This window comes from Eucalyptus grandis, chromosome 11 (genome assembly GCF_016545825.1).
Source record: "Eucalyptus grandis isolate ANBG69807.140 chromosome 11, ASM1654582v1, whole genome shotgun sequence".
NCBI lineage: Eukaryota > Viridiplantae > Streptophyta > Magnoliopsida > Myrtales > Myrtaceae > Eucalyptus > Eucalyptus grandis.
Window position 1 is genome coordinate 16,712,114 of NC_052622.1, and position 14,129 is coordinate 16,726,242.

The following is a 14,129-nucleotide window of genomic DNA, read 5'->3' on the forward strand; positions in this document are numbered from 1 at the left end:
ATATACACTCTCTACATCGTATAGCTTTATTAAAATAAAAAATAAAAAAGACTCTAGCTCTCCTTAATTTGGTTTTGGCCAGTGCACACGGCGCCTCCATTTTATTCAAAAAGAAGCCCGAAATGCTTAAATTATTAAACTACGATTTTTCATGAACACATCCATCAAACCAAGTTCTTCACTTCCCCCTGTATCACCCATCATTCAATAATGCGTTGCTGATCCTACACTGCCCAAGCCAAGAAAACTGTAGGATGCTATAGAAAGAAAGAGAAAAGAAAAAGAAAACATCGATTTCTCCATGAGAAATGGCCACAAAACAAAAGACCACATCAAAGCTGATTTCTCCTTGAGGACACTTGAGCACTTTTCATGTTTCTCTGTCCGAGAGCTGCCTGCTTTAGGACTGAGATATAAATAATACTCCGACCAATAAATAACCAGAGTTGTAAGGAAGGGTGCAGCCTCTCAGTCGCTATAAGGGAGCGAATGGTTCGGGCAGAGACTCAAACCCGTTATCAAAGATCAGTCCCTGATCAGATTTATCGTCGAAGCTGTGGAGCCAGTTTGTGTTCTTCAAATCCTCTTTGAGCAGCATCGCATCGTATCGGGAGCTCTCGTAGATATCGACTTCTGTCAATTTGGCAGAGTACCTTCCACTGCCCGCCTCACTACCGACTGGTGGAGTTCTCATTCTGCTGCCATTCTCCATAAAGACTACGTCGTTCATGTTGTGCTGGTTGCCATTGCCGTTGATGGATGGCGGTGCGCTGAAAATGCGAGCTGATTGGTTCTTCGAAGCAGAAGACCGAATACTCTGAGGAAAAAGGGTGGTGCCTGAAAGTGCCCGGTTGCCTCCTGCTCCATTTTTTATATCCTGTTTGTATATATGGAATCAGAAAGTTAGAAAGTTCGCTTTCTGGAGACTATTGAGAGGCCAGCCCTCTGTTCTTGCTAAGGCAACAGAAAGATTCCTTATGAATTGCAAATTGCTTCAAGTGGAAGTTACAGAAGAAGCAGACTAGCAATCTTTTAAGGAAAGCTGATTCTACACCTGGGACTTGAGCTTCAACTTCAAATGCACTTATACCTTATTGCACCAAAAGATCACAAGCCAAGACTAATAATTTTTATCCATTCTGACGGCGTAAAAGTCATATCACTAATGTAGGAGTACTTGGTTGAAACTGTGGTAGTTGGAAGAAACTTTATGATATGGGACAGGTCACATTAAAAATAATATATGAGACCTCAATGAAGAGGACAAACGAGACTGTAGCTATAGATCTACAGCTGCATCGTAATTAGCTAGATACCCTGTTGGCAATAACTGATTCCATTAGTAGCAATAACTGATTCCATCAGTGCTACTAAAGAGCGAAGGGCCTATTGTTTAATTCAAGAGAAATCAAATTACGATTGGAGAAGAGCTCTTGCTATTAGTCACAAATCCAAACAATCGTGGAAGGAATGAAGAAACTTGATACACCTAAACTATATTTTCACAGTAGAAATTAAAATTTATTTGTGAAGCTTGCAAACTGACATGTCAGAAGTAACGTTACTGTGCATCAAATTTGCTAAAATTACCATATCTTGATATGATAAGGATGGACGTACCATATGCCTGATAGCCATATCTAATGATTTCTTGGAGATAGTTCTTCCAAATCCAGTGCTCTCACTAAGAGATGTCACACTTTTCACGGGCTTTCTCATTCCCAACTCTGGTGAATTAGGGGATCTACGGGGCTCGACTATATCAGTCGCGTTAGCATGGACTCGACCTCTTCCCGTGGACTCTGCAGTTGCGACTCTTCCCCTGGTAGTAATGGGTGATGGTTGCCGTCTTGTTGCGTTTACTGGCCCCAAGATGTCTGAGTTCCCTTTAACAGTGACAGCAGCACCAGGACGCGACCTACCAGCAGAAAGTGGCCGGTCTGGTAAGGTGGTTCTAAGGTTAGGTGGCGTTTCCAGAGAAAAATCAGGGGGAACAATAGGTTGTTGGGGAGATCGAAGTCGTGGGCTTGGAGAGCTTGGTCTTGATGCAGGGGCTCCACTGCGACCATTTGAAAGCACTCGCCCACTAGAGATTGACGTGCCTGCTGATGGGGATGGGGAAGGTGCAGAGCTCCTACGAGTGGGGGTAGATGGACGAGAATTAGATCGAGGAGTGGTAGAACTTATATTTGCCGCAATCTGTGGCCTTGAACTTGGAGTGGAAGGCCTCGAGTTTTGTGATGGTCGAGGTTTTTCAATAGAGGAGCTTGTGGAGACTGGACGAATTCTTGAAGGAGTTGAGGATCGTGATGCAGTTGCACGGGCAGATGGGGTGGAAGGTCTGGCCGCAGAGGAAGAGCGGGTAAGTGGGGAAGATGGTCTGGTGTAGGATGAGACTGAGGCTGAGCTGGTGTTCAGAATTGATGATGATCTATTAGAAGAATAGGTGCTATATTGAGAAGTAGAGATAGAAGGGCGAGTCACCGAACTGCTTCTGGTAGGTCTGGAGGAATGAGTGGTCTCTGACTGTGAAACAGATAACTGCAAGAGATACACACAATGCAGATTGATTACTGCTAGCAATATTATTCAAGCTCAGACTCTACGGAAAACCATCACACCCATAGCAGGCGATAATTAACTCTTTTTAAGACTTGGCAGCAGAAGTAAATCGACATGACGGAACCTGTGCCTAATTTCTTCTAATTACTGCATGAACCAGATTAAGAGAAGCAAACACACTAAGAAGTGTAGAAGGTTTAGATTCCGGATGGGGAAGAATATTTACTAAAAATTAGAGAAGACACACATACCCTGGAGACCTTGGTTGTAGAGGTTGATCGGACATTGGAACTGCTTCTTGGCACCGCTGTGTTTGATTGAGACTCATTTCCATCCGATGAAGGAAATAGAGGAGTCCCAGGAGGAGTGAGAAGCCTGATAACATTTTTCCATATCAGAAATTTCAAAAAAAGAAGAATGAAGACAATCTAAAGTTTTGCACTAGAAGCTACTGCAAAAATAAAATAGGCACTCGGGAACCTAGATCTGGCAGGAAGCCTTTGAATAGTTGCTAAAACACTGTTTAGTTAGCTTAGCCATAGTATCATGAATCTCAGATGCACCATTCTATAATTGATCGAAGATGACTAGGCCTCTTTTTGCTCTTTTTCCTTGTTTGAGCTGGAATTCCATAACACTAATTGTCTAGTCTCTATCAAAAGGAGAAAGGACACCTCATCTTGTTGACAGACAAAGTCAAAGTCCTAAGCCAATGTTCAGAGGATACCTCAAAATGCCTTCAGATAGATGGCGAGGTCTAAATTCATAGCAGTTAGAAACTTATATCTATAGATCACAGATCACACAAATCCAATTTCCTCGGTTGCAAATTCTATGCTTGATGAGCACATGAACATTCCTGTTCAAGAATTCAAAAGATAAAAGAGTCCTTATCATGCTCGAACCACATCATGGCACCCCCCTAGTCGACATAAGAAAAGACACCGCTAGATCCCTTCCCACACGAAAACTTATCCCAGCTGTATTATCACGGACTCGAATAGACATGAACAAATCTAGCAGTTGAACAACGGCGCTAAAACATCTCTAGCAGAGGACCACACTTGTGTATATAACCGTGACATAGGCAAATCTACTTCAGCAGAATGTCAGCACAGCCAAAGTTTAACAGTGAAAAGCGAATCTAAAAATGAAGGGAAAAGGGAAAGAAACGACCAAGAAGGAGTACAGTTGCAAAGGAGCACTGCATTGATTGTGGGATCGTCGCAGAAAATTTACCAGTCGTAATCGTGCTTCCCTCCATCCGTAGATGTAAGCAGATCATCCAACCCGCTGCGCGCCACTTTCGCCACTGATCCGACGGAAAGCCTCCCTAGCTTTATCGAAGAAGCTGTTGTGGATCAAAAACTGAATCAGAAAAACTCAAGAATCTTATCCCACCAACATATCCATTCAAGAAAAGAAAAAAAAAAATAGAAAAACCATGGAGATGCAATTTGTCAGATGCACGCTAAACTCCAAATCTTGGGATCGTCGCATTGCGAAACGAGCAATGGAAATGGAGTAAACTTTTTTTCTGGGTCGACGAAGTGGGGAGAGGATTATTGCCGAGAGGCCATGGATCATCATTACAAGCAACAGCAATTCCTACTTTCCTGTGCAGGAAGTAAAAGGAGAAAAAGAACCGATTTTTAACTTTTCCGAAAACGTGATCGTTTCGTATATTGTCCGAAAGGGTCGCTTCCATTTAATGTGTAGTTCCAAGAATAACATCGTTTTCGATCCCCATATCTTCTCCTCCGGAGAAGACGAAAACAACCGGCTGAAAGCAGACAAATCCAAATTCTCCCCGGAAAAAAATATCAAAAATTTAATGGCGATCTGGCCAAAATGACAACAGCCGCATCGCCAATCGGCGATCGCAGACACGGGAGAGACGATCGCCGAGGACGATCTGAGAGGGGAGTGTGGGGGCGGGGCCATTTACCGTCGGAGGATTCGTCGGAGGACGCGACGGAGATGCTCCGGCGGTTCTTGGAGAAGAGATCCAGGTTCTCGTCTGCGGCGGCGGCGGCGTTGCGGGAGGAGGTCACGCCGACCAGGCTGTGCCCGCGCCGGTGGTGGCTCTGCGGCCCCGCGGGCCCGCTCCTCCCCCCGAACAGGTACTCCCTGCCGCTCCTGCTCATCCCCGCTCCCTCCGGCGTCCCCTCAGGGCGAGCCCGCCGCGACCCAGAAGCGCAAATGGCAAATGCGACACATGGGCGACCGCGCGGGCGCGGGGGAAGGAGAGAGAAACGAGGAGAGATCTAGAGAGAGAGAGGGGGGATGGGAAGGTGAGTGCAGTAGATGCGAAGGGAGAGGAGAGGACAGTAAAGTGGCCACGGATTGGGCGTTTTTCCTTTTTTTCTCTCGAGATTGATTGAGCTTTACGTCATATGATTGAGAGAGAGAGAGAGAGAGAAGGAAGGGAGGTTGGGATTGATTAGATCTGTGGGGAAGGTGGCGAATGCTTGCTGCAGCTTCAAGATCCGTGCGCAGTAAATGAGGGGTGAGGAAGAAGGAAAGCCGCAGCAGCAGCAGCAGCCGCAGCAGCACTTCCCTGACAAAGAAATATGGTGGGCTTTTCTCCTCCCTCGTCTTCCTCCCTCCCCCACCTCGTAATCTTGACTGCTCCTCGTATTTATGACGGCAAAAATCTAGGCCGTAACAGTTTTCTTGGAAAAAAATAATAATAACAATATTGCTGAAAATAAGTTGATCATATTCAATGCTCCATAAATATTTATTATTCCGTTTATGGATTGATTTGAGTATATCTGATATTAATATTATGCCGTACTAATCGGATGATGAAACCGAGTGCAAGAACGTCGCGTACTTCTCTTTCATCTTGGCAAGAAGATGACATGAATTGAGATGTACTTTTGTCCATGATTTGAGATTTTCTTATAATATGGTATCGTATAGAGCAAATAGAATTAATAAGCTTCGGTATGCAAGAAAGTCTAGAAGCCAAGCCTGCCTCTTCGAAAACATGTCTATTTTATTTCACCGAGTCTCTTTTCTAAGACAGTACCCAGAAAAATAATAACACATTATCATAATTGTCACCTATAAAAGAAAACCAAATGGAGAATTTCAATCTCGAATCTTCTATTCCCCCCCAAAAAAAAAAAAGGCTATTAAATGCCCATATATTTTGTTAAGAAAAATCACAACAATATAGTATTACCCAAATAGACAAATTCGTAATTTTTCAATAATTGAGATGATCGTCAACTTATCGCATTGAATGCCCTACTTTTTCTCAATGGAATGCAGGTCTGCCTCATTTCGCAATCATTTAAATCTTTCCTAAATCAATTTCTTTAATTTCGCAACAATTACACGTGTGCGCATATTCTCTTTTCCTAATCACTATAAATGGAGAAGACCTTATCCGTGCGTAAACAAAAAATATATTTACTTGGTTTGACTTTTTTTATTAACTTGAAGAAAGTAAATTCAATGAGATTCTCCCGATTTTACAGAAAATGAATTATTTAAAAAATAATGAGCAATTATAACGTTTGAATTAATTAGTTGATAAAAAATATTTTCATCATCAACAACAATTTATGTTCGAATATTTACATGGGTGATAAATATATATTTTTCATTCATTCATTTTTAGAAGCACTATGAACAATCATTTAAAAATACATTTTTCAAACTATTTATTTTTTCAAAAGTGATGTTGTAGTAATAGGATTTTGTAAATAAGCGATCCGGACACTTCTTAAACACGTCAACAAAGAAATTTTCATCGTCAAAAAACATAGTGTCTATCTTGTGTTTTGTGTATTAAGTTAATTAAAATTCAAGAAAAATATTTCCCCATCTAATACGATTTACCAAGGCGAGTTCGTTAACAAAACCCTCGAAACTAAATCCGTTCCGCCGAAATTTAATAACAGCCGCAGATTATATCTATAGGGTACGTGGCTAAACGTCCGAACCATGCAATTTTCGAAGCCAAATTTGGACCCACCTAACTAAAAGGGTGAATCAGCTCATTAGTGGTGACATAATTTCCGCCATTAATTAAGTACTGAAAAAATTAACCGGAAAAATAAAGAAAGATGGAAAGAAGGTGGGGTGGTTGATCGAGAAAAGGTCACGGTGAAAGGCCCAGGCAAAAGTTTCTGTGCCGTTGACAAATTACGAGCTTTGATTATTACGTTAGTGGGGACGATGCAAGAGAAAAAAAATTGTAGAAGAAAGCATAAAAGCCCCTCCCCTTTTTATTATATTGTTTTTTTCCTTAAACGAAACATCATTATGGTACGTCCAAACGACGCAGCAACTACCGTCGGCATTTAATCTCCATCGCCGAGAACTTCCCAACTTCCATATTGAATAATCACGCGTCCTTCATCAAAGCTCTATTTTTTTATCACAAAAAAAAAAAATTCCGAACCATAATACCCATACCATATTTATTCAAAGCTAGGCCCATTGAAATGGGATATATACCTATTTATCAACCCATATTAAATGGATTATATATCAATTGGTTATACGGTTTCATATGGATTCATAATTAATTTTAGACCTAACTCGTCTTTATGATTCTATTTTCGCTCTCTCTTACCCTCATTTGATCTCATGCTTGTTTGCTCCTATTGTCACTTTAGTTTGGGCATGAGATTTCATACATTCGGTTTAAAATATAAGTGTTTTAATTATACGAGTCAAGTCGAGTATAAAATAATTAAATTTGTATTACATTTAATTCAAAAAAAGGATTAAATTGATCGAGTTGAGTTGGGTCAATTTCAACTCACCACCAATTTGATAGCTCTCTCCAGAGCTAATTTTTTAGTCACTGAAAATCCCAAACTAATATACCAGGAATAAAATTTGCTTCGAGTTAACTTCGGTTCACTATACCTTTAAAATTGCTAACAAGAAAACGCGTGGCAAATAACTCAAATGATCAGCATGCAACATGTGAAAATACAACATAAATGAGCTGTTTAAACGACATTATTTGGGGGAATCCATGTATAAAGAAAATGAATTGAGATTGGAAAATTTAAAAATCTGCTAATTTTTCCTTTAGAGCTCCTTCATATTTGAAAATATGCTAAAATCCTAAATCTACACGATTTTGTTACAAGAATTTAGTAAATTTGTCACGGTGTACCAAATTAAGGTTTCTAGCTGTATGATGATTAGTTTGTAGGGGATATACCGGTTTTAGTTTTTTTTCATTGTATTATTACTATTATTTTGCTTGTATTACAACAACAGAGGCCAATCAAATCCGTTCTAGGAAGCATGTTCTTGAGTTCAAGATTTCTCTTTTCTTAGTGTGAAAGTCGATACTGTTGCCATTCTTGTTGCTTTACGTATGCATCTTTAGCTATTTTTGCTAACAATTTACGCGGACTTGGTTCCGGCAGTTGCATTATTTTACTCATGATTATGTTAGAAATATTAGAAACTCATCCTCCTGCAATTTATTAAACTGTGAAAGCATATATATATATATATATAGTTGCACTTTCTAGTTTCTACTAAAGCCATGCGAATATTACATATCAAGAATCACAAATTATCGTTAGAAAAGAAAAAAGTATCATGAATTTCCATGATTTTTGTCCAAAAACTTTTTGACTAGGCAGGGAGAATAATGAGATGCATCGAGTAGAATCTGATCGACTATAAAGTCAAGGATGTACGCGGGACGCATTCTTACTTTTTTAAGTGCAACTATTTGCCTATAATTTAATAGTATCATTTATAGGACCAATTCTTTTTGGACAAGGCATATGATTAGGGGAATTATTTAAAAAGTCATAAACCTATTATGCGATGGCTAATTTAATCATAAACTTTTTAATTTGCTCAATTTAATCATGGCCTTTTTATGATTGGTCAATATATTCTTCCCACCGATTTTGACTAAAAATTGCCGATATGAATATCAACTGTTAAATCATATCATGATCGATGTTGATGTGTTTCCCTTCATTAGTAGGCGAACATGGTAAATACTGGATTACCCACTATTGGACCTAAGTCCTTAAATTGATTCATTTGAATCATGGGACGTAAAATTATGAGATATTTTCTCCTAGGTGGAGAAGATAAAGATACCTAAGAACAAATGGGGCATTGGGTGGTGAAGGTAGACACCATGTTATGTCTTCAGACATAGCAATTGTCAAGCAAGTAGGTATAATAGCATCTTGTACTTGGGGTGACAAGGTGAAACTTGGAAGGGTTCCTACTAAGTCGACTTGTGCTAGTACGATATTTTTCAACCAATTCGTTGTCCCATTTTGACTAAAAGTTACCGATATAGATGTCAATCATGTAACATGACACAATTAATGCTGACATGCTGGTCTTGTTTCCCTACACAATAAATATAAGGTTACTCACTAAGTAAAATATGCGAACATATATAAATGTTTATGTGGCGAGTTGAAACGTACCAACCGATCACGCTCAAATGTATGATGCCCTTTTGTGTCTTGGTCCAGTCATTTCTTCCCTTATTTGGGTTTTTGTTCTATTTAGGTTGCTCTACGATGGCCTGACAGTCTTTTTACATGTCGCGCACTAGCCGAACCGCATAGCTTTAATCGGATTTCTTCATACACCCCTGAAATTGAGAATTTTGGCCAATTGCGTAAAATCACGGGAATATCGAATCATGCAATTGAAAAAATTACAAAGGCTATCTATATCAATGTTGGGATATAGTGTCGATGTCACGTTAGCAATTTCTGATTAAAATTGGCTGGAATAACTATATTGACAAATGGTCAAAAGGTTTAGGGACTAAATTGACCAAAATGAAAATTTTAGAATTAAATTTGCTGTATGATCTTTTGGATAATTATCCTCCACATAATCTTATTGGGAATGATTCATTGGAAGTTCTAATCCTTAAAGATATCCTATAAATATTATGGTTAATATCATCAAAGACCCCTAAATTGGTACACCAATAACAAATTTACTTGAAACTTGTTTTTTTTTATAATAACAAATCTCAAAATGATATATTTGTGTTTGTGATAAATTCACCCTCCATTAGTTTTCGATAAATTGGACTAATGTACAAAGAAATCATAAATTGGTACACCTACGATAAACGGAAGGTAAAACTCCAAACTGATACATCCATAAACTATTATGTGTCATTAAACTCAACAATTTGATTGTATAATTTATGGAAACCAACAGAGTGTGAATTTATCATAGATATACCAATTTTGGGTTCTCATTGTATCTATCCTAAATATTACTTGAATCATCGTGTCATGAAAAAATAATCTACGATGAGTCCATGCTCTTCAAGAGGTTGCATATCATAGAGGTGAGCATAGTTTTAGAGTAGAACTTTGAGCCAAAAAATGGAACCAATGGAAACTTATTCGGTTCCAAGTTTCAAGATATAAGTTAGGTTTCGAGTTCTAAAATTCGGGAACTTGTTTCAACAATAGATTTTTCATTTTATGTAGGTGAAACTTGGAATAATTTTTTATGTTTTCTTAGTCTATATCCTCTCGTAATAGTGCGATATTCCATAGCGTATAATATGGAATCACTGGTCTAAATTTTCATTTTATGACTGAGACTTTAATTTTATTAATATTTCATATTTTTTATATGTTTATATATAAATTATGATCAATAAATTGCAAGGTAAATATCAGGTCTCAGAAAATGAGAAACTAAGTAAGTTCTAGGCCGAACTGAACCTCAAATTGCTCAACCCAATCTAGTTTTTGGTTCCATCTCTAAAATGAAATTGAGGAGAGAACACTCCCTCCAATCCCACCTACCGAGATCGTTCGCATTCGGGGGCGTTGATTTCGACATTTGCCGTGTGCCCAACCCACACGCACACATCGTTATTCGACCCACGTGGCCATCGGAGGCTATGAGAACTCACATGCTAAGCAAAGACCGCACGTACCTCCAATCGGATTTCCATTTTGCCCTCGACGCCGAGAATTCCGGGCAATCGCACAAAATCAAATCGCAAGAAAGATCGGATCACGCGATGGACAGTGTGGCCTTTTTGCCTCTTTTCACTCGTGTAACTCGGAAAACGAATAGGAAGGAAGGGTTCATGAACTCTGGGATTTGGCATCGGTGGTGTCGGTTGGTCGGTCTTGGGGATCGTACGGGACCACCAGCGACGTCTCACGATCCCCGTCCGTATCATCAATCCCTCGAAATTTAAGGTCGTTTCCGGACAACTGTCGACCAGTCGAGCTCCCGACCCATCTAACACCCAACAAGCGTCGTCACGTCACCTCGGCATGAACTGAACGTGTTTCGAGGAAAGGGGAAAGAAGGAAAGAAAGGAAAGAAAGGAAAGGAAGATGGGAAATTGGGTTTTCCGAAGAGGAAATATAACAGTGACGCGAAGGGGGCGGGTGGATGTGAATAAATGCATCATCGTCCTAGCGACTCCCCTAAAGTCCCCATCACCAATTGTTTTTTTTTTTTCCGCAGGCTCCCATGTTTGTGTTCCGCTACGTTGATCCGTGTACGAGACCTGAGACCGCCTGTCTATATGGGTCAATTCGAGTGTTGATGACTTGGGTTGAGGCCACCCTTTTATCGTACGATTCTCACATGAGGCTCATTTACTTTAGAGTTTCACGAGGCTTCTTCTTTCAGCATCCTTAGATGCCTAACATCAACTAAGAACCGATTGAATTGTACCGAACAACTCTAGAATTGGACAAGAAATGACTATCTTAACTTATACATAGGTGAAGCAATCATGTGTATATACACATCAAATCATGATTAAGTACAAATTAATGGGTATTGTTAACTTAAATGAGTGTCTAAGGGGCACTTGTTCATTTAATATCCCACGACGCTATTGCTGGTCGACAAATTTGGACAATCCGACTCTCGAAAGTTAAAAGAGGAAGGCGTGTGCTGTTGGAATTGGGATCAAAGGATATTCATAACAGATATATGTGGACCAGCCATATCATCCAGATACACATGAAAAAAAAATGGGTTTCCAAATGCGAGCGGGTCCCGCGGGATGGAAAAACCCCACCAATTAAAAATCCTACTTCGTCTCTGCCGGGATCAGATCGGATCGGATCAGGCCTGCTAATGAGATGAAGTTGCTGGACCAAATGAGAAAAAAGATTCGTCTCCGCCAGCATAATAGCCATGTGCCACCGGCTATGTGGGATCCTGGAAAAAGATGGATCAATTGCCCCCCCTCCCCTTCCACCCCCCCATGTGATTCTCGCCAATCCTCAGCGCGGAAAAAACATTCAGGAACGCGCGAGGAATCCGACAGCGAGAGAGCCGCGCCAAGACAGGGACCTACGACCCCATAATGCTGGACTCCTCGTCTTCTTTTTCTTTTCTCTATCTTTCTTTCTTCTTTTTTTGTTGTTTTGTAAACGCCCGAGATTCTTCGAACCCTTGAATAATCGGTCGAGATAGGCGATCCCCTAATAGCTCAAAGCTGAGGATGCCTCTAAGGGGATGCTCGGATGGGGAGTTGTCCCCCACCTACGTATCTACTCGGTCCGCTCTACGAAAATGAATTTCGATAAAATTGGATTTCTTGGCCCGGTCAAATAGCGAACTGACCAATATATGTTCTATGCTGAATTCAAGATCCAAACTGGGAGCCCTAGAGGTTTCGAATGCCTCTCATATTAAATTTTATGGGGCACACAGTTCGTGATTTTGAATAGATGAATTTCTCTAGTAATCTGTATTTCACTGATCAGATCAATTTGATGATGCGTTTTTTAATCTGTTTGAGAAAAACAAATCAGATGATATTGAGGACAATAGTGATATGATTAGACAATGGGCCATGAGTGTCAATTGTTTTGGTGAGCTCGAGCATATGATTTGGGGCTTCATTTAACAACCCGACTCAAAATTGAGTCGGGATTGAGACACGTGTGCAGAGTTAATCACTTTCCTGTTTGAGAAGATTGACCATCCCAAATCTATTTTTCTATTCACTTTGTTTATTTTGCGAAAAAAACAAATAATTTAAAAAATATATATTAAAAAAATCATTTATATCACTTGATATAATTAGCCGATCAAAAGTGTTTTTATTATCAACAACGGTTTATATCTAAATATTTTCCGAACTATAAAAGAATTTTTTTTCAAGTGTACTCACATCGTTTGCATAATGAACATCCGACCCTACATGGCTTTTTCATTTTTGGAATTAATTACCGAGTTTTGATGGGCTTGTGGAACCACGCATCGTCGTGGGCATGGGCGACCTCGCATGCGATCCCTTTTCTTCTAAACTAATTCCTGCTACCTACAAAAAGATCAAAATTTCCAGCCCACGACCTTCGACAGTGGGCTTCATTTTGTAACTAGCCCCAATCCCTCCGAAGACAGCTTGTCTGGATGGTGAATAATAGAGAGAATAATTATAGCGATGCTATCCAATGCTATCTCTCTGGATATTGTTAACCATCGTTTTTGCTTGGTATTCTGTTCCATAAATAGTTTCTGGAAAGAAATAAATTTTTTTATATTTCTATTTCAGAAAGTAAAAATAACCGTTTGATAACGAAGACAAAATTTATATTAAAAATAGAAATTCGTTTGATAACGACACAAAAATTTCTTCCTTTCGGGTCGTTGGTTGGCGATCGGTAGCCAGCGGCGGCGGGTGGCGATTGACGTCGGGTGGCGGCGGCAATGACCGGCGACCTGCGACGGCCGGCGGGGGCCAACGGGCGGCGAGGGCCGGCGGCCGGTGGCGATGGCGGGTGGCGGCGGGCGGCAACCGGTGGAGGAGGGGAGGAGGCAAGACGTTGTAGAGGAGATGAGAGTTACCGAAATTAGGGTTTGTGGGATAAATTATTTATGATTTTTGTTTTCAAAAAATAGAGAAGTAAATTTTTCCATTTCTAATTTATCTTCCAAATATATTTCTAGAATAGAAATCTATTCGAGAAATAGAAAAACGAAATAGGTTTATCAAACGGATTTCTCTTTAAAAAATAGGTGGAACGGAAAAACTATTTCTGAAGGCGAAATTTTGGTTATCATGCGCCCCCTTACAATCGAGTCTAAATTTGTTAATTATTTCGAGCAACGGAAACGATCATTTTTAGAAAATATATTTTCAAATTGTTCATTTTTCGCAAAACAAACAAAGTCTAATTTTTTTCTAAACAAGACTAATTTATCTAAATTCTTTTCGGTAGAAAAAAGGGTTGGTGGTTCTCGTTCTCAAATTTTCCCTTAATGTGTTTTATAAAAATAAAAAATAAAAACTTCATTAGGTACATCCCACCCCCAAATCTATACCTTCTTTGACTTGATGACCCTCTTTCTTATTACGATCATAAGATTTCAACTTTGAGTAAATAAGATTTCCCCATTGAATAACTGTTTGTTGCCAAAGACAAGGACAGATTTTTTTGCATATCGAATTCAAATTTGAATTCACTACATTTGAACTGACGGAAATCATAGATTTCATATACAGCAGAATAATCAAACATGTGTTTTTTCTTGGTTCAATTTTGCTAGCGAGGATGTCTTTCTTTCCATTTTAAGCTATGCAA

The 14,129-nt window shown here is 39.7% G+C and overlaps 1 protein-coding gene across 2 annotated transcripts; it reads right to left on the minus strand.

Moving 5' to 3' along the window:
• Window positions 1-72: 72 nt before the first annotated feature.
• On the minus strand, window positions 73-5,144 carry LOC104425124 (serine/arginine repetitive matrix protein 1). 2 transcript variants are annotated; one of them, XM_010037717.3, is made up of 5 exons: window positions 4,511-5,144; window positions 3,802-3,913; window positions 2,814-2,937; window positions 1,621-2,541; window positions 73-877 (listed from the first exon to the last, which is right to left on the minus strand). In XM_010037717.3, the coding sequence occupies exons 1-5, from the start codon at window positions 4,707-4,709 to the stop codon at window positions 476-478; spliced, it is 1,758 nt and encodes a 585-aa protein (XP_010036019.2). In that variant the 5' UTR covers window positions 4,710-5,144; the 3' UTR covers window positions 73-475. The 2 variants fall into 2 exon arrangements, with proteins under 2 accessions (XP_010036019.2, XP_010036018.2); XM_010037716.3 differs by having other exon boundaries at window positions 3,802-3,916.
• Window positions 5,145-14,129: the final 8,985 nt, after the last annotated feature.